This window comes from Gadus chalcogrammus, chromosome 7 (genome assembly GCF_026213295.1).
Source record: "Gadus chalcogrammus isolate NIFS_2021 chromosome 7, NIFS_Gcha_1.0, whole genome shotgun sequence".
NCBI lineage: Eukaryota > Metazoa > Chordata > Actinopteri > Gadiformes > Gadidae > Gadus > Gadus chalcogrammus.
The window spans coordinates 19,304,184-19,324,276 of record NC_079418.1 but is presented as its reverse complement, the minus strand read 5'-3'; the positions used below and the strand labels follow the sequence as shown (position 1 = coordinate 19,324,276).

Sequence of the window (20,093 nt, the reverse complement as noted above, 5' to 3'; positions counted from 1 at the left end):
AGCGATCTCAATTGTTGACAAGCCAATGACAACGCATTGCTTTATTTTACTACACTACTTTTCTAGCATATTTGTCAATGGGCGAAGGTGATCACAGCAGGAAACCCCAGTGGTACTAGACCACCGCACCGGCATAAACCCCAATCCCGGGGGCGTCTTACCGAGATGTGGTCCGCCAGGGTCATGACGCGGTGGGTCTTTGGGACCTGAGCGTAGCCGTCGCCCTGGGAGGAGGGCGGCTGCTGGGGGGCCGCGTGGGGGGGCTCCCCCTGCTGTCGGTAGCGGCTCATGTCGAAGGGCCGCATGCCCGCCGCGGGGGCTAGCCCAGACATGGGGCGCTGGTGGGCTGGAGGGCGGGGCGGAGGGCGGGAGGGGGCGGAGAGAGAAGGGGTTAAGGAGACGGGAGTAGTTAAGGAGACAGGAGACGCCTCTGGCACTTGGGCCTGGTGACGGGGCTAACATGGAAGAAGGGTGACTTGCTGTTCTCTTGACGGCTTAGTTTGTTGACGGATTTAGAGTGTAGCCCATCTCTGCTTAAGGCTAAGTTGTGATACGACTTAAGAGCTGAATCCGTTTTCTGATCAAATTGACAACACGGTTCGATATTTGACGCATTCGTCGGTCCTCACCGGGTGGCTGCGGCTGCCTCTCCTCGGGCTTGTCTTGCTGCGGCTGCACCGGGGAGCTGGCGGGGCTGATGACCTCGATGGTGCCTCCGCTGGGGTTGTCATAGCGGTTGGATGCCACTGCATAATAATTAGAGATAAAAAGGTTAGCCTGTGATGCATGGAAACCGATAGTACTGTACCGAGCTCCGTAACACTGTTGATCTCTATTGTCATCAGTTTGGCTTAGACAATCCACACGTTTGGTTGCTGCAATGGGGAACTTTATACACAGTACAAACAAAGAAAGGGATCATCTCTGAGATAGGATTACGTGCTGTTGCTTTGTCGAAAATATTTCACATTTTCCAGTGTTACTTCAGGGGGGTTCGTCTCTCTCTCGTCAGAGAGAGAGACAGAGACAGAGACAGAGACAGAGACAGAGACAGAGAGAGAGAGAGAGAGAGAGAGAGAGAGATGTAGGGGGGGGGAAACTTACGGCTGCTGGAGGAGTCCGAGCTTTGGGAGCCCCTCTCGCGGGAGTCCTTGTCCGAGGCGATCTGCCGCGTGATGATGACGTCGATGAAGTTGGCGGCCGAGATGGTGGTCTTGCCGTGGGTGCGCAGCTCCTCCTCGATGCGGGCCTTGGTGCCCTTGTCCTTGGAGCCGTACTGGGCCTGCATGGCGTGCCGCTCCGCCTCCTGCTGCTGGTGCTGCTGCTGCAGCTGCTGTTGGTGGTGGTGCTGCTGCTGCTGCAGCTGCTGCTGGTGGTGCAGAGCTTGTTGTTGTTGTTGGTGGAGGTGCTGCTGCTGCTGCTGTTGTTGTTGCTGCTGTTGTTGTTGTTGGTGCTGCTGGTGCTGCTGGAGCTGTTGGTGCTCGGCGAGAGTGGCGGCCCTCCGGGCGGCCATGTCGTCGTCGCGGTGGTCCTGCTGCTGCTTGCCGCTCTCCTTGGCCTTGGCCACGTCCATCTGGGGGGCCGAGGCGGCCGCGTCCACCAGGGCGGCCAGGGCGTCCGCCGCCGTGCTGTAGCGGGAGCCCGCCTGCGCCTGCGCCGCTGCCGCCGCAGAGGCAGAGGACTGGGGTCTGTGAGGGCGAACGACACCGAGACCCAGAGAGATTAGAGAGAGAGAGAGAGACCCAGTGAGTTTAGAGAGAGAGAGACCCAGTGAGATTAGAGAGAGAGAGGGCCCAGAGAGATTAGAGAGAGAGCAAGACCCAGAGAGATTAGAGAGAGAGAGAGCGAGACCCAGAGAGATTAGAGAGAGAGAGCGAGACCCAGAGAGATTAGAGAGAGAGAGCAAGACCCAGAGAGATTAGAGAGAGAGAGCAAGACCCAGAGAGATTAGAGAGAGAGACCCAGAGAGATTAGAGAGAGAGAGAGAGAGAGACCCAGAGAGATTAGAGAGAGAGACCCAGAGATTAGAGAGAGAGAGCAAGACCCAGAGAGATTAGAGAGAGAGAGCGAGACCCAGAGAGATTAGAGAGAGAGAGCAAGACCCAGAGAGATTACAGAGAGAGAGAGAGACCCAGAGATAAGAGAGAGAGCGAGACCCAGAGAGATTAGAGAGAGAGAGATAGAGAAACCCAGAGAGATCAGAGAAACCCAGAGAGGGGAGAGAGAACGACACCGAGACAAAGAGAGATTAGAGAGAGAGAGAGACCAAGACCAAGAGAGATTAGAGAGAGAAAGAGCCCAACGAGAGACAGAATATGCGAAAGATTAAAGGAGAGTAAGAGAGAGAGCGAGAGAAATAAATGATAAAGAGAGAAACAGAGGAAGAAAGACAGAAAGGCCGAGCGTATAAAGACAAAGAGAGACAAAGGCAAAGAAAGAAAAATAAGAGGAAGCGAGATTCACAATAGAGCCACAATGAAAGCCTGGAAGGGGCCGGAGGTCTTCCTGTGTATGCTTGTGAGCTACTCAGAGAGCAGCTACTGAAGGTGTGCCTACATGAGAGAAGTGATGACGCTCTTGCTGTTAGTCCCCTGGAAGATGCTGGGCCTCTGCTGGACCACGCCTTCAGGGGTCCGCACAGAGGGGGACGGGGAGCGCAGGTAACCACGGCTGACCGGCCGGCCCGGCTGCTCTGAACCTGGAGGGACACACACACAAAACACACACACGCTTGGATTAATCACAAGGGACAGACTATTGGACGATATTGATCTACCCCGCATCCGTTGATGTCCTAGCTTCATTCCTAGGGCATTAGACGGTCCGTCTATTAATCTAAACATACTTGATAAGTAGGCTAGATAGATGGACAATATAGATATACTTTATTGCCCACAAAGTGTAAACGTTTATAACGTTCACCTTTCGGACATAAAGGTGAAGGTAAAAATACAATCAATGAAGAAGGACTATAAAGAGCCGTGACTCTGCTCACCACTGCGGATGTACGCGCTGGCGCCCGCGGCGGCCAGATGCTCGCGCTCCCTCATCTCTCGCTCCCGGTGCTCGCGCTCCCGCTGCTCACGGTCCCGGTGTTCCCGGTCCCGGTGCTCGCGGTCCCGGTGTTCCCGGTCCCGCTGCTCTCTGTCCCGCTGCTCTCGGTCTCGGTGTTCCCGGTCTCTCTCCCGCTCCCTTTCCCTCTCTCGCTCCATGCCGGCGGCGTTGGCTGCTGCGGCTAGGTGGCCTGAAAACCCAAGGACAACACACACACACACACATACACACACACACACACACACACACACACACACACACAATGCATAAAGTTTGGGTCCACAGGCGGTGGAAGGAGGGAACCAGGGCGGGGCTCGGAATGCCGTGCCAGGAAACCTTCTTGGAGGTGACGTGGGACTGGATGCCATGGCGGTTTTACTGGGGCAATAAACTCAGGTTGGACCATTACGGTTATCGGCCACTTCTGCAAGGACTGAACCAGGCTGCCAGTTACTGAAGCATACGTTTCTATATGAATATATACACAAGTAAAGCTTGGTGAAGGCTCAAATATCAAGATATATTACCATTGGGAGTCGACAAAGTTCTATCATAATACATTATTATAAAATATAATTTATTCTTACAAAATATTCTGCTTGTATTTAACATATACATTAGGGAAATTGGCCATTCTGGCTATTGGCCTGATACCAATAATACACTTAATAATTGGCTCCAACTATAATCTTTGTATCATGAAACCATGCTTTGAAACAGGCAGCCTAGCAATATTCATTTAGTTGAAGTCTGAAGTACTTCAAGTGTGACTTCTTTGCTGTGCTCAAGCACATGCCAATCCCCCCTTAAGTGGAGATGGGTTGGACTGGTCCGTCTGCAGATGGACAGGACTGTACCACAAAAGAACGTCCACCAGGGGGTGGTCAAGTGCCCTTAAAGTGGTCGTATGCGAGTCGCCAACACCAAGACCACCATCACTTGGACCTTGTGGAGAGGTCAACTGGAAAGGCAAAGTAAAAGGGGACGGAGAGGAGTAAGAGGGGGGGGGGGGGGGGGGGGTTAAGAGAGGGGGGACAGTCAGGGGGTGTGGTCCTCACCTGGCGATATGGAGGCTTGGTTGAAGGGCCTAGGAGGGAAAGGGGGCTGAGCTCCGGGGAGGTAGGCGATTCGCTCCATAGTGGGGGAACCTGTTGCCCCAGGGTGAGGTAACAGGATAGTTGGAGGCATCTGGGCTAGATCAATTATCCCTTTTACAGACAGAAGCAAAGGGCCAGCGGTGAACAACAAGAACCAATTCCATCAAATCTACCGGACACCATGGGCCCCGCCATCAGCTGGGACCCATCGCCCGCCACGTCAGTTATAGATTTACAGATCAGTGTATGAGGCCCCAGGGGCGTGATTAGAGAGGCTGGGGACCGGTGTGGGGGGGGCAGCTGCATGGAGCTGAGGCCCCGCGGTACCAATTTGTACGACCCATAACCCGATCATTGAGGAGTATGGCCCAATCAGTGGTAGCCCTCCTCAGTGATTACAAAAAAAAAAAAACTGCTAATTTTGTCGAGGTCATTTGCTTCTGGGCGTCTGGAAAAGGATAGCCAGTAAAAAGGCACACGCACACACACACACACACACACACACACACACGCACGCACACACACGCGCTGTAGGGAAGCAGGCCTGCGCCCTACAGCGCGTCCCCCGGCGCGGTTGCGTACCTCGAGCGCCGGCCGGATACTGGATGGCGATGGACTGCTGTTCCCGCGGCGACAGGCCCCGGGCCAGGTCCGGCCGCGGGATGACCTGCATCTGCTGGGAGGTGATGTAGTCGTTGAGGATGGTCTGGCGCGTGGTCTCCATGGTGTACAGCTGGTAGGTGTTGGGGTAGCCCGCCGGCGTCGGCTGCCGGGGGAAGATGTACGCGCCTGCCGTGGGACGAGGACAGAATGGGAGGGGGGGGCGGGGGGGGGTGTTCATATGAGTAACCGGTGCAGGATGTTCAACCAAGTTACCAGCCACCGGCAAACCTAATATTGACTAATGTGAAAATAAAGAACTAATTTGTTTATTTTTATTTTAGGGGGGCATGTAAACATATATGTATGTATCCAGCCGACTGCCACCTTAATTAATACTATATTAATAATAAGAATATCCAGATCATTTAATAAATCGTACGGTATAGCCAATAAAATCTAAATTGGCCCCGTGTCTCCATGAGATGGTCTACAGTCCGGTCAACGGAGCACATAAATAATTGTCTGTTAGACAGAATCCCTCCTGGGTGTACATGCAAACTACAGCTCAACGTAGCCCCGTTAAGGTGGGTCACCAGAGAGTGACTAGGGCTACGAGAGGGACGCTCTAGAGGAGCGGCAGCGGCCGTACCGGGGTCCAGGACTCGCTGGAAGGCCATGGCGGGGTCCAGGTGCGGGGGCAGGTGGTACACCTCCCCGGGGACCATGGGGCGGAGGTGGGGGTCGAAGGGGCTGTGGGAGGCCACCGGCTCGGACACGGGGGACTTGGCCGGCACGTTGTCCCTCGGCGTGGGGGTCATGACACTCTTCCTCTCGTGGGACACGGCCTTCCCGGAGCTGATGCCTCCTTTGTTAAGAGAGGAGAGAAGGGAAGACTCAGGTTTGGATGTCATAATTGTTTGCTACAAGCAGCACCAGGGTTGCGAAAAATAAACAAATCCCAAGCATCGTGCATCGTCCTCTCACACATCCCTGTATTTTAAGCCTGGTTAAAATGCAGGGACGTCAGATATAAAATCACTTAATAATTGTAGCACTCTTGGGTCTCAAAAAATAAGCAGAAAACGATTTTCATAGTCTGGTATCGGGGGTTGCTTGGCAACTGCCGGAACGGTTCTAGGTCTGAACCTCCATGTTCCAGCGGTCACCGGAGCGTTGCACACTGGGTACACCGGGATAACGACCCTACCGTCTGGGGCGCGTCCGAGCATGGGCGACGACCGGGAGTTGGTGCTGTAGTTGACGGGGGTCCTGCGGGCGTTGGCGTCCTCGTACATGCCGGGGCTGAGCTGGGTCCTGTTGGCCTCCTGGTGGGTGGAGCGCAGCACGCCGGTGGAGTTGACCACGGACTGGCGCACGCGGTCCGGCCCGCCCTTGCTCTCCTCGTACTTGGCCCGTTCCATGGCCTCCAGCTGGGGCAGACCGTGGGGCATCTTGCCTGGACTGGTGATCAGGGACTTGACGTTGTGCTTGATGGCGGGCTGGTTCACAGAATGGATCTGTGCAAAGGGGAAAATCCACTGGATCAACAAAGGATATGTCAAATAAAATGGGGATGTACCGGATAATGTAGTGGGCGGGTAAGGATAGTATAGAGCAGTGGTTGACAACCTATGGTTCGGAACCCCACTTTGGGTCCCCGGATTCGCATATGGAGTTGCAGGAAATTGCTGATGTAAGCTATCGATAGTCAATTACATTTTATATTTATTTATTTGTATCCACTTTATATTCAAACTGCCTGCCTGAACGATTCACAGCCAACAAGCAAACTAATATTAATCTAGTGTGTAGTTGAGCAATGTCATTACGTTCACCGGGACATTGATAATGCAGATGTTGATCGGGTGAACACGATTTGTGTGGAAGCAGATGCACAAAAATTGAAGTTCACAGTGAGACAGAGTCGATGGAGCCGTGGTCATCATACCTGGGACATGGGTCCCTCCAAAACCCTTCGGTCCGCCATGTCGGGGGTCTTCCGGCTGTCCCCGCCGGACTGGTCTTGGCGGGGGATCTCGTGGATGGAGCGGCCCAGCTCCTGAATGGTGTTGACCGCGTCGTACGGCTTGCCCTTGCCGATGCCCCCGTCGAAGGAGCGGATGGGCGGGCTCTCCCTCTTGATCTGCTTGTATTTGGGGCTGTCGTCGTAGGCCTCGGCCGACGTCCTGGGGGTCCCTGGAAGGGAGAGAGACAAAACACATTTGGATGAGCCGCAGCAATGTGTGGTGTCTTTGTCAATTTGTGTGATGACGTCGTACGGCTCCAAGTCAAGCCGAAAGGAAAGTCAAATGATCAAATAAGTTGTTCCATCAAATGGATGGCGCATCCACTGGGAAATAATTATAGGTGGTTTTTAAAATAACCCCTGTCAATTAAAATAATGTGTCCATTGAATCTATTTATGAGCTACTAAGGCTTCAAGAGGAGAGTCTACCTTGCATAATGGATCCAGTGATGAAAGGCCTCTCTTTAGAATCTCCATGGAGACCCTCTCTAGGCAACGCTCGGCCCATCAATCCTGAACAAAACAACAACGTACTTTCAGATAGTCTCATGGATAACATGAAGAAACATCTCGGTGTGGATGCATTTCTTTATAATAAAATAACAATAAAAGTTAGAACAACGCCTCTCCGTGTGTATACATTGAATCAGCAATTACGTAAATGCAATTATAAACAAAAACCGAAATAAAAAAACCACCACATCTCAACATCATAAAATATTGATTTAATGATTGAATAAATGTAATCCGATAGATATTTCAATACAATCAGACTACCTTCAAACGGAGCTCCGTCTCGGCCGGGGAGACCTCTGCCCGTGGGGCCCTCCATCATGTCACAGGAGCGCTTCAGGTCGTGGCCGGCCCTGGGGCTGCGGGTGGCTTCCCTGGGGTTCTTGATGGCTGTGGGGAGGCCCGGGAAGAGGTTAGGTTCAGCTATGAGGAGCAGGGTCTCCATAAGGGAAGGATAAGAATTGCACCCCTGCTATTTAAAATGACTGACGTCGCCATGAACGACTGCAGCATTCAATCGACTCTTAGTAGTATACGGCTCTGGATGATCAACCAAGTTACCGCAAACTAGCAAACAACATTGACTGGCCTCAAAAGAAAGACTTAACTAGTTTAAAGTGTGACGCAAATAGTTGAAACGTTGCTTTGCCCTAGCAAAGCGAAATGGCTGAATGAAAAGGGTAGCATTGGCGATAGCCACAGGAGGTCTTACCGTCGTAGGAGACGATGTGGCCGCTCTTGCCCTCGTAGATGACGTGACCTTTGGGCATCTGCTCCCCCCGGCCGCTCTTGTCTGGGCTGCTCATGTCCTCGGTGGCCAGCTTGGTGATGGTGCCCTTCAGCAGGTCAGCAGCGATGCTGGACTGGGGCATGGCAGGAGTACCCTGGACAGCACGCAGACAGGAAGTGTAAGAACTGTGAAGTGGTGAACTTGTTTAAACTAAATGATTAATCCCAGACTATGAAATAAATCATATGTTGCCGCCCTTATATATCTGGGTATGATTAATAAAATAATAAAAGAGATCTGATCTTAGGCTATGATGATATTTAATCTATATTTTACATATGATTGCAAATGATCTGATGGATTAGTCCTACCTGGGTAATCGATCCGCGCCCATAGGCCAGGCCCTCGCCCATCTTGCCTGGGTTGCCTCTCCCATCCTGGACGGATTGCATGGAGCCTGGGAGGAGGAGATGGGGGAAGAGTTGAGATTAACACAAATACCAAGGGAACGCGATCCTGTGTCGAGAGAGCGGCGAACAAAGAGGAACCGTTTGAAACTCCATCGTCTAGCAACATCAATGGCAGACTTGCAGCTGGAGGTTCAACCACGCTCACAACCTTTTAGCCTCGTCTGTGGCGTCTGTCGATTCGGTTTGTTGTTGTTAAGATCCCCTGAGAGAGGGAGAGAGAGACTACGGAAAGGTCTTTTGTAGAGATGCATCCGGTCCACACAGCAAAGGGAGTAAAGGTTTTTGAACTTGACTCTGTAGTAAATTAAACCCCTTCTGTATCAGCAGAGAGCATCATAGTCTGTCCGAGTATAGAGGCTCACAGTGGTAGACTCAATGGTTAGTGCTTAAGAAACTAAGAAACAACGTATTTTGACGCATTGCAGGTTTAGCCTTGGCAGGGTTTTTGTACAGTTAACCAGTAGTAGTGTGAATGGGAGAAACTCAACGCGGAAGACACAAGTCAGAGTCAGAGAGGGGTCGGGGTGAACGCATGGAGTGAATAGCACCGCCGCGCAGGCTTGTCAGTGTTGTTTATCCGGTGTGAATGGAGCCATTCGTCGGAACAGGAGAGCGACAACAAAACCGCCGCAACTACCAAAACAAATCCAGGAAGTGGGTTCTCAGGACAGCACTAATTAGAGTTGCCCCCAGGCTTTTATTGAGGGAAGCCTGGACCCAAGAGAATACAAGGGGGGTGGGGGGTCCAATTCCTCAACCACCACAATCAAAACAGGCACACAAACTCAATCCAATCTCAAGATATGTCGCTGCACGGAAAAACTTTGAGGTAAAGTGTGTGGCATTTTCTGTACAGCAGCATAGGAAATGACGTCTCGATGTAAATGGGCGGTTTGCAGAACAGAATGTTTACGAGGGACATTATGCTACCTCCAATCTCCAACCTGATCATCATGCATGGAAGGCAAAGAGCCCCATAACAGTATGTAGGTTTTTTTACATGAACCATTTATTGGGGGAACGCGACCCTGAGATCCACATCTAGAACATAAATACAGGTTGGAAAAATACAGGAACCCAAATTCAGCAAGAATGTAGATAAAATGTTGGCGGCTTTATGCCGCAATGGCAGCACAGAATGCTGTAGACTAGGCACACTGTACTTAACTCTGAACTTGATCTAATTAGGGATCACGCTGTCTGTTAAATATGAGGAAAGGATCAAATATCCATCCTGTTGAAATGGTGGTAATTCAATGGAAATTTGCTTCTGCGTCAACCTGGAATGAGGAGGGAAACTCATAGCCAAATGAAGGAAACAGAGTCCTGCTTTACCCAGACAGACATGCATATCAAATGGCAGCCTCTACCCGGAAATACGAATAATAGATCAACCTAGCGACCTGCTGGTCTCCAGAGGGTCTACTTTTGAAATGGCTTTGTAAAGGCCAATCCCCTAGCCGACCCGTGGTGAAAGCAGCGGCGTCCTACCAGGCTTGTTGTGGTCCTGCTGTCGGGGCAGGCCCAGCGATATGGAGCCCACGGAGCTCTTGGTGCCCTCTGGCCCGTAGAGGGCGTGTGAGGGGAGGTACGTGCCGGGAGTCCCCTGGAGGAGCGGGAATAAGAGAGCAGGTCAGCGCACCAGGGCCAAGTCAAGCTGAGGCTGAACCGAGCTGGTGCTCTTAGTGAAACGGTTTCGCTTTGAGGGTCGGACGGGGATTCATGTCGTAGTTAGTATACATGTCCCGGATTGTAATCTATACAGTTAACCTAGTAGGCCTATAACCGTTTCTGTCTCGGTTTTAAAAAAGGCTCTTTACACACAATACACTCTGCTTTGTTTATAAAGTAATAATGACTTTTCTGGAGGATTATGCTGGCGGTTTGATACGGTTGTAGTGGTGTGTGTGCGTCCAACAGAGAGGATCACCCATATCCATTTAAAAGCCGGTTCAAATCAGATCTAAGGGCGGTTGATTAAGCTGCTCCGGGGGGAGCTTACCTGGGAGATGGAGCCGCCCTGGATGAAGGAGGGCTTGTCCGTGTGCTTGGAGGTGGGAATGAGGGGCGGCGGAGCTGGAATGTTTGGGGGCCGGCTGTGCCTGAACGACACCCGCACGGCCTCCGGCATGTCCTGGGCCGTCTGGCTGGGCGTCGGGTGCAGGACTAGAGCGACACAGGGAGAGAGAGAGAGAGAGAGCAATGAAAGAGATGAAAATGCTACCATGGATTACGTAAAGTGAATGCAATTGATTGTATTCAAGTTTGATTCCAGCGTGCACACATACACACACACACACACAACCATTAATTAAAACACACAAAAATAGCCGCCTTCCCCATTAAACACACACTGACCCAGCGGACAGTATATGGTTCCACAAAGAGCTTGGTAAGGGTTTAAATAGCAACAATAAAATATTAAGTTCCACCATAACGGGCTGTTACAGGCATAGTGGATCTGAGGTCATAAAATGGAGGCTCTGCGCTCTGCCCTTGGGGACGCAAGCAGACTGTGGGGAGATGGCCAACTGAATGGATTAACAACACACACACACACACACACACACACACACACACACACACACACACACACACACACACACACACACACACACACACACACACACACACACACACACACACACACACACACACACACACACACACACACAGTCATGCCCCAGCACTTAACAATATCAAAAATGCAAATGGCCGCCGTGTTATTAAGAGTTCTTCCAGTGGTCGCGGACGTCAGCACTCTGCCAACCCCAAGCGGGGGAAACACAACAAACCACTCTATGACGCGAGCGACCCTGCAGCTGGGAGGCATACGGCGGGGGGGTAGGGGCGATGACATTAATATTCATTCTGCCAGCTCATTGTTGACGAAAGCGACTGGAAACTTGGTTAGGTCGTGTGCTGAAGCGAGAGGAGTGAAAGGAGGGGAATGACCGGTGACGAACCCCGAGCTATCGTAACGGCCCTGAAGACTGTTCGTTTCACTTCCAAATCAATCTCATCGGATCAAAGACATGCAAATGGTGCAGCCAATGACAGATGCTACGCTGCTATTGAGATATAGTAATGACAATTATACATCGACATCGTTATATCTCAATGACAACCTAGCGTATAAATGGGCAAAAAGCTGCATAAAACTCAGATGAAACTCTAATCTAAAACTTCCATCGCTCAGCGAGCCAATGAAGTGAGGTTCAGGCGGCGGCCAGAAACAGCCCACAGCGTGAGGGAGAAGAAAGGCCCAGTGGCTAGCCAACAGTAGCTCACAAAATGGTGGAAAGGGCCCACTGGTGATGGGAGAGATGGGAGAGAAAAAAAGGGGGGGCAGGCAGCAGGAGTTGGATGAAGAGAGGGAAGGGGGGTGTGCAGGTTACCTGGAGGCACACTGTAGCGGGAGACATTGGGGGCGCTGGGGTCGGACTGGGCAGAGGCCTTGCTCAGCTCCCTGGGGCAGAGCCTGTAGGGGGAGCCAGGCCGGCCTGACTGGGCCTCCTGCTCCAGAGCCAGCTTCATATCAAAAGGCATGAAGGGGTAGGGCTTACCTGCGGGGTCACAGGCACACAGGACACAAGGGAGGGAACTATTAGGAGAGGAGGGATTCAACAACAGACCGCCAGGGACCTCGAAGAGCACACCCCCCCGTACCTGGAGGAAGGAGTGTGTGACTTAATACACCCAGGGCCCTTGAACTCCACGGTTCACCGGGCTACTGTGCCAAAGGGCATGGTTGTCATCCATTTGGCAACCATGCAGATGAATCAGTCAGAGGGTTCGCTATAGGCCTTTCCTAGCAAGGTGCTTTGAATATCCCCTTCTACTGGGGTGCACCGGCCTAACAACCATAACTAAAGCCACGTTCAGTACCCCCTGGGAAGGACATGACCCGTCTGCAAAGTGGCACTCAGCGTCCAATCTGACTTATGCATGCAATTTGAAAAAACGCGAACTGGGTCAGCCAAGTTTCTGTCCCTGCACTTGCAGCATTCAGAGTTCCCCCTCGTTCGACGACCAATCAGACAAACGAATGAGAGGATATAAAAACGGAAAGAATCAATTCTTGGTGCGAATAGTCATTCACAGACCACAGGAGGCCTTCCTCACACCAAAGAGGCCGATGGAGAGGAACAGCCAGACGAGGGCAAAGCAGGGTGAGTGTGTCTGTGTGCGTCTGTATGCGTGTGTCTGTGCGACTGTGTGTCTGCGTGTGTCTGGCGTGTGTGTGTCTGCGCGCGTGTGTATGTGTGTGTCTGTGTGTGCGTGTCTGCGCGTGTGTGCCTTCCCCGTACCATCTCGCGTGCTGAAGGCGGGGTGGCTGGGGGGCCGGCGGTCGGGCTCCCCCTGGTCCTGCCTCTGCTTGTCCTCCTGGTGGGCGGACTCATGCACCGCCTTGATCTGGTGCTGGAACATAGTGAAGCCACTGACGGGCACGGCCCCGGGCCCGTAGGGACCCTGCACCTGCACGGGGGGGAGAGGGGGGGAAAGAGAGGGGAGAGAGAGAGAGGAGAGGGAGACAGAGAGAGAGGGAGAGGAGGGAGGAGAGAGAGGGAGGGGGAGAGAGAGAGAGGGAGAAGGGAGAAGTCAGTTACCCATACACTTGCGTGTAGCGGGAGCCAAGCCCTCGCTCCTACCCTTAAGAGGGCTTTGAGAATGTCGCTGCGATTAAGGACTATGCTAATAAATTGGACTTGACACAACCTCACCAGGAGAGATGCTGGCAGAGAAACGGAATACTCTCAGACTACAATGAATTGGCCAGCGAGGTTTCAAAGTCACACAAAAGGACATGACTTGATGCTTTTGGTTTGTATAATGCTAGTCCAGTCCTGATTAACAGGACATATGTTAGGATCTAATATGCTGGGCCGCTGTAATAAGTGATCCTTCTATTGAAAGGAAACCATTCAGAAATATGTTCCAGGTGTGTATCACACGGCACAGAAATGTGGAAGAACAGGACTGCATATAACTGAGGAATAACAATGGGCAGCTTACAGCTCAGGTGTGGCGTGAACCTGATACAAAATAAATAAATACCAAATGGTTTGTTGACACAGAAAAGTTCAAAATGTCGACGGGGCGATCCCCTGAACGCATCACTGTGGATCCACTTCCTGTCCCCCATGCCTCTCTAAATAGCTCCACTGCAGCTGCCGGGAGCCGTGCGGTAGGTTGCCATGGTGACCTACCATGGGGGGTATGTTTGCGGCGCGGTGATGCAGCTGCTGCATGTTGAGCTTGGAGGAGACCAGCACGGACCCCGGGGGCCCCAGCATCGAAGGCTTGTCCAAGGTGTACATCCTGTAAAAGAGAGCCATCAGAACACCGCTAGACTACCACCATGAAAATCAAATGAGGCGCCCCCCCCCAACCCCCCTACCCTGACCCCCAAAAAGCCAAAACACCCACTTCTGCCTCTCGGGCTCCGCCTCCACATCCTCGTCGGCGCTGCAGGTGGCGCTGGAGTCGTTGTCCGAGTGGAGCTCCCTCTGCCGCTCGTCCGGCTGGCCCTTGTCCCCTCGCTCTTTGGCCTCGGGCTCCACCTTTACCTGGACCTCCCCCCCGCCGCCGCCGCCGCCGCTCCTCAGCTCCAGGTCCTGGGGCTCCGTCTTGGGGTGCAGCACGCCGGTGTACGGGGCCGCCCTGGCCCTCTCCTCCGGGGTGCCCCCGTCGCCCTCGGGGCTCTTCTCCTGCTTGACCCTCAGCTCGCCGTAGGGCATCTCCTGGGCCTTGGAGCTCGGGCCCGCCGCCGCGCCCCCGGCCTGGGCCGCGCCCTGGCTCTGGGCCGCGCCCTGGGCCTGGTCCTGCTCCGAGGGGTGGCTGTTGGCCGCCCCGCCGTCGGCCCTCTTGCCGTCGCCAGCCTTGGAGGGGTCGGCCTGCGAGGGCGAGGGAGCGCTCTCGGTGTCCGAGCTGTTGTCCCCGGCTGACGGGGGGGGGGGGGGGGAGGCGGAGGAAGAGTGCATGAGTGAAGGGTTAGGAATCCAGCAAGAAGGATGTTAAGCACCCTGATTATATCGTCCATGCTGGTTCTACCATGACACGGTTTTAGGGGATAAGATTGATTTGAATCATTGATTAACTCTCCATTTAATTGGTGTACCTAAACTGGATCTTCAATGGGTTTAAATTAAGTTTGGTGATTTAAGCGACATCTTTATCCAAATATTTATTTGATTTATGTAGAAGCCAATAGAATGGGGATGTTGGAGTTTGGACCCAGGACCTTGCGCTGAGTAGACGTGAAGATTAGCTGCTAATCTATATAGACAAATATACCGCTAACATACATGATAGAACACAACCTGTGCTGAAAACTTCCCGTTGGATGTTGGAAAATTAAACTGTAGTCCATGAAAATAAACTACAAATTGTAGTTACGACCACTATAGCCTACAGGTATTAACACATCGTCTCAGCAAGCAGAACCGACGCATTATATACAATCAAATATATAGATCCCAGAGAAGAACGAATGCAGATATATGCTGATGATGAGAACAAAATGGTGTCCAAAACAACAAAACCACAACAAAAAAGCGATCCGGGACGCTCAAACAGATAACCAAGTTTGACCGTGTGTATAACCACTTAGATTCTTTCCAGACAGTGAGTATGCACTGCAGTACCAGTGAGGCGGACCATGGCCGCATTCCAACCAGCAAGCCTTCTTCAAAGTCTTCAAAGCCAGAAGACCGTTACGCAACAAGGGGCCCCTCCGGCGCTTAGGAAGACTTCATAACTTTAAATTTCACCGCACATGATTTTCCCACATTGCACACACTTTACAGCACAAACGTTTTTTTTCACTTCCTTATAAAACTGGAGGAGGATATAAAAAGGCTCCGGTTCTTATTTATTTTATGTAACCGCCCTTTGGCTCGATACTTGAGACCATGCATGAGGCGTCATGGTCTTACTGCAGACTCGACCCTAGACCGGGACACGGGGGTCACTGGGGTCGTACAAACACCGCATGCAGGGAGTGTGTGTGCCTGTGTGCGTGCATGTATGCGTGTATGTATGCATTGATGTACTGTATGTATGTGTGCGTGTATGCGTGTATGTATGCATTGATGTACTGTATGTATGTGTGCGCGTATGCGTGCATGTATGTATTTTTCTACTGTATGTGTACATGCGTGTGCCCGTCTCATATGTGCGTGCATGCAGGCGTGCATGTTTGTTATGGCTGGGCGATTAATCGAATTTCGATTCGTGATTTCAATATTGACCAAAATAATCGTAATTATGTATTTTTTTTTTCAATGATCGACCAGCCCTAATGTATGTACTGTAAGTATGCATGTTTGCATGTGCGTGCGCAAGAGTGTGTGTGAGATGTGCAATCGTCCCATCCCCCCTCTGACCATCGCTGTCGTCCTGGTTGTCCTCGTCATCGTCGGCCGACGCCGTGGCCAGGCCTTCGCCTTGGGACATGTCCGCCCTCGCCCGCCGCGTGTCCTGAGGGCAGAGGGAAACACAGCCGTTATCACGAGCCCATCATAGATTACCCATGATGCCTTTGCCCTCATGTTTATGGTAATGCCACAGGTGGCACTCTGGTTGACCTAACAATGGAAGGGGGGGGGGGGGGGGGGGGGGGGGGTTGGTGTTTGGGGTGGTTGCCGTGGTAACATACTTGTTTATGCTGCTGGAGTAAGTTGTCGAGGTTGTGTCGCCGCTTGTAGTTGAAGTAGAAGTTCTTGCACTGCGCTTCGCTTTTGGTGCCCACCATTTTGGCTATGGCCGTCCAGTTTCGTCCGTGCTCCACCAAACCTTGAGGTGAGAAGAACCAGAGGACGGGGCGACTTAGGCACAGACTGCCAGCAAACGTTGGTCAATACACTTGTGTGTCGGGTCCCAAGAGGATCAGTCAGTTGGAGGTTGGAGACGGAACACAGCTTTTTAAATTAAACGTGAGAGTTTGTTTTGGTGGCTAGGGCGAAAAGCTGGCTGTCAATCCCAGCGCTATCATTTACAGTTTAGAATAGAGCAATTTCATTTGATATACGTCTGTCAATACTTGTCGGTTTAACACCAGTGCCAGCATGCGTCCCAACGTAATTGAGCCGTATAACAGAAGTAAGCACAAATATGTTTTTGAGCGCAAATATACGAAAAATACAAACATTGAATAATTTTACAATATTTGGTCTTTATCGTGAAAATGCAGGCATTCAAATAAAGGGACCCCAATTTAGCTAAGAGATTAAAATATGGAGGTATTTTCAAGTCGCCATTCAGAGCTCCATAAACACTTTCTACCACAGGAAACGTTGGCCCGAACGATGGGACCTCTCAAGATGCCTACAGGAAAACCATAAGAATCCGAGCTTACAATGAGTTCAGATTGAAAGCGGGCCAAGGAGTCACTTAACACTGAACGACTGCCAGACTACCTCCGATAATAGGGCAACCTCCCACACTACTCCTGCAACCCCGCTGACCCCTTTCCTTCCCCTTCCTGCCTGGCATTGCTTATTAGAGTGGACATGGCTGGCATTTAACCCAGTACCCGCGACATAGGTGAGCTCAAAGCCTAATTAGTGCTCCTGCCAAAGTAGCCAGAGCAATGGGGCATTGTGACTCCCGTCCTGTTTCCCAGTCCCTTCAATAGAACAAAAGTCACCATTCAAACAGGATAGATAAGGCACCATGTTGATTATTGTTGGGGCGTTTATCACTGAAAAGGAACTGCCAATGAGTTTGTGTCTACTAGTCAAACTTGTTGTTTGTCCTTCCACCCATCCCCGATAAAGTTCATAGAATTGATAGACTCTTAACACACTCCGCCTACTCGTGCGAAGTACACAACCGTAGACAACCTATTAACCGCCTTTTATGGTACGCTGTCCACGGCAAGGTCAGATCGAGTTTGAGTCCCCCGGCTGTGCACTGCTGACGCCAGGTTAAAAGTTGGCACCAAAGACTCAAGGTTTTCTTTTCCGTTTCTTTTTTTCAATGAAGTCAGACGAGACGATTCCCTGGAAATGGCTGTGGGACTGGTGATTTCATAAGGCGTTTACTCTATGGGGAAAGTTCCCTCACTTCTGTGAATGATTTTATTTGAGTTTCATCAGGATTTTGGCTCGCAGGTAGCAAATATAACGCACTTCATGGACTGTTGACTGACAGTTGCATAACCAAATAGTAGTAAATAACAAATCTCGTGGGCGGGCGGACTTAATCTAATAAAAGTAAATAATTGGCTGACCTGACAGATCACATGACCCTATAGGTTATTGACTTGATAACACAGCCAAACCAATAGATTCTATGTTCGATAGCTGACATAAAAAATAGCACAATAGAGACATTATCCTCTTTTCAGAAGGCCCTTGTCCCGGGACAATCAGATAAGGCTCACACATCCCAAACTACATCTCATTAAATCAATCTTTATCCTTGATCTGTCTAAAACAAAGATCCCCTGTCAAAAACGAAGAATAAACCCCAAACACCAAATTACTAAAACAAGTTTGTAAATGTCAGTGAAGCTCAGTTCATCTGTCAAAAGCTTGCTGTGCAGTAATACCTAATTTATCTCCCACATTGCATACAGTTGCCAAAGCAGAACCTCTTATGAATAGTGTCAAACATTCACAACAGTGGTCAGAGTATCATTTTGAACTCACAACCCCACTGACTTTGATAAATGTTTTTCAGTTTCTCATTCACACAGAGGGGAGACATTTCCCGGATTCAGTTCTGCCATGCCAGGAACAAAACCATAAAAATCAATCGCCTCCCTTCAATAAGTGGAAGAGCAAAATCATCCCAAAGCTTGAGCCGTGAGTCGTCCTAATCAATCCTCATTTGTCTCATACGCTAACCTGTCCCGTGTCCAGTTGCACCTCATGGGGACCTTAATCAGCGCGGCTCTCACTAGGGGTCAACGAGGGCTTGGACGCCTCCCCTCCAGAGCCACGGAGGCAGCTTGCCAAGGGAAATTTGCAGGAGAGCGTCCCCGCCGGCCAGGAAAGGTTCAGCGAGGAAGAGAGAACATCCAAGGAAATGCCTCCAGCGAGTGATGACTTTTTTTTTTTTTTTGACCGCCCAGCAAGACTGTGCGATTGTAAATAATAGATAGCGATCTTTAGAGGCGGTCATGCTCTTCTGCAACACGGTGGGACACAACAGAGCGCTTGAGAAGAACATAGACGCTAAACAAATCAACCCCAAGTCTCCCCTCTGATGTGGTTGCCTGAATCGCATGTATCCAACAGTCAGCAACCAGCTGATTTAAGTACATTGTATAAGAGAGGGACTGCGTGTGTGTGCGCGTGTCGGAGGGGGGAGAAGAGACATGACAAAAATCCAGACGATCGGAAGAGAAGAAAAAAAAGGGAAAAGGAGACGGAAAGTCCAACACTTACCTTTTTTGGCGACCTCCATCTCCTCCTCGGTCCAGCGAGAAGTTTCTCCAGTTTCAACGGTGCCAGCTAAATCACAGACAGACGAGAGAGAGCACCATCAGTACTCACAGGGGAAAGAGAGCGAGAGAGCAGTAGAGAGAGAGGGAGGGAGCTAGCACCAATCTGCTCTTCGGTCGTCTCGTTCTCATGGCCACTAATCTATTAATCTGTTTACATTCAGGGGCTGCCGAGACCTGCGCCCTTGCTCGCTCACTCACACGCTCTTTCTCTCCCTCTCCCTGCTCTCCTCCCTTTCTCACATGGTTTCACATTCTCCGGCTCTCTCTCCCTCTCTCTCCCTCTCTCTCTCTCTCTCTCTCTCTCTCTCTCTCTCTCTCCCCCTCTCTCCCTCTCTCTCTCCCCTCCCCCCAAATCTAATCCACAGTCTGTGGGAGGGCTCTGGTCAGCTGATCTAGCGCCAGACAGTAGAGGACGGAAAAGCACCGCCCTCTTTGGGAAATGGCCTTGGATGGAGACAAGCAGACAGATAGAACTGCTGGCCCGCCGACCCACTACCCCCAACTCCCCGCTGTAACACTGCCCTACCACACACACACACACACACACACACACACACACACACACACACACACACACACACACACACACACACACACACACACACACACACACACACACACACACACACACACACACAGGCAGGCAGGCATGCACACACACACATATGCATTGCGCACACCATGCCTCTATCCGCTTGCATGAGCTTGGCTCCAATGACCCTAGCCTCAGCAAAACTCAGGGAGTAGATTAGCATAGTAGTGAGCGTGTCTGGTGGGGTTTGGGGGGTGGTATGGAGATGGCCCACTCCCTGCCATGGAACCCATTGAGATTATGCAAACATTATGACGAATGTAGCCTCCCGCGCACCCATGACATTTAGGTGGGACTTCAACACCCTCCTCCCATGGTGAAAGCTGAGCAGATCCATTCCGGGGGTTATTTTGACTGCTTCTAGCCTCCTACCCAGGCTCCCCTTGTCAGAAGCGTCCGGGCGAGTCAAATAAATGTTTGACGGACCAACCGCCCCCGCCCCCCCCCCCCCCCCCCCCCCCCCCCGACCGTAGCAGAAGTCACATGTTCCGGTAATCCTACACGCCAAGTCCAGCCATGGCGAGGGCTAATTATTTCCAAGCGGACCTTTGA

The 20,093-nt window shown here is 51.4% G+C and overlaps 1 protein-coding gene across 6 annotated transcripts in view; it reads right to left on the bottom strand.

Annotated features, from left to right (window-relative positions):
• Positions 1-20,093, bottom strand: part of ncor1 (nuclear receptor corepressor 1) — a 50,542-nt gene that overhangs the window by 4,960 nt on the left and 25,489 nt on the right. For 3 of the 6 annotated variants that reach the window (XM_056594311.1, XM_056594312.1, XM_056594317.1), the window contains 23 exons: positions 18,891-18,956; positions 16,154-16,290; positions 15,882-15,975; positions 13,924-14,437; positions 13,704-13,815; positions 12,804-12,972; positions 11,892-12,059; positions 10,496-10,659; positions 9,985-10,099; positions 8,395-8,480; positions 8,006-8,177; positions 7,558-7,683; positions 7,210-7,293; positions 6,703-6,950; positions 5,962-6,271; positions 5,404-5,619; positions 4,734-4,940; positions 4,113-4,262; positions 2,996-3,244; positions 2,557-2,698; positions 1,105-1,688; positions 630-746; positions 162-346 (listed from right to left, as the gene is read on the bottom strand). In XM_056594311.1, coding sequence (XP_056450286.1) covers positions 162-346; positions 630-746; positions 1,105-1,688; positions 2,557-2,698; positions 2,996-3,244; positions 4,113-4,262; positions 4,734-4,940; positions 5,404-5,619; positions 5,962-6,271; positions 6,703-6,950; positions 7,210-7,293; positions 7,558-7,683; positions 8,006-8,177; positions 8,395-8,480; positions 9,985-10,099; positions 10,496-10,659; positions 11,892-12,059; positions 12,804-12,972; positions 13,704-13,815; positions 13,924-14,437; positions 15,882-15,975; positions 16,154-16,290; positions 18,891-18,956 — 4,415 coding nt within the window. The remainder of the gene's footprint in view (positions 1-161; positions 347-629; positions 747-1,104; positions 1,689-2,556; positions 2,699-2,995; positions 3,245-4,112; positions 4,263-4,733; positions 4,941-5,403; positions 5,620-5,961; positions 6,272-6,702; positions 6,951-7,209; positions 7,294-7,557; positions 7,684-8,005; positions 8,178-8,394; positions 8,481-9,984; positions 10,100-10,495; positions 10,660-11,891; positions 12,060-12,803; positions 12,973-13,703; positions 13,816-13,923; positions 14,438-15,881; positions 15,976-16,153; positions 16,291-18,890; positions 18,957-20,093) is intronic. The other 3 variants (XM_056594313.1, XM_056594314.1, XM_056594315.1) reach the window with 3 other exon arrangements.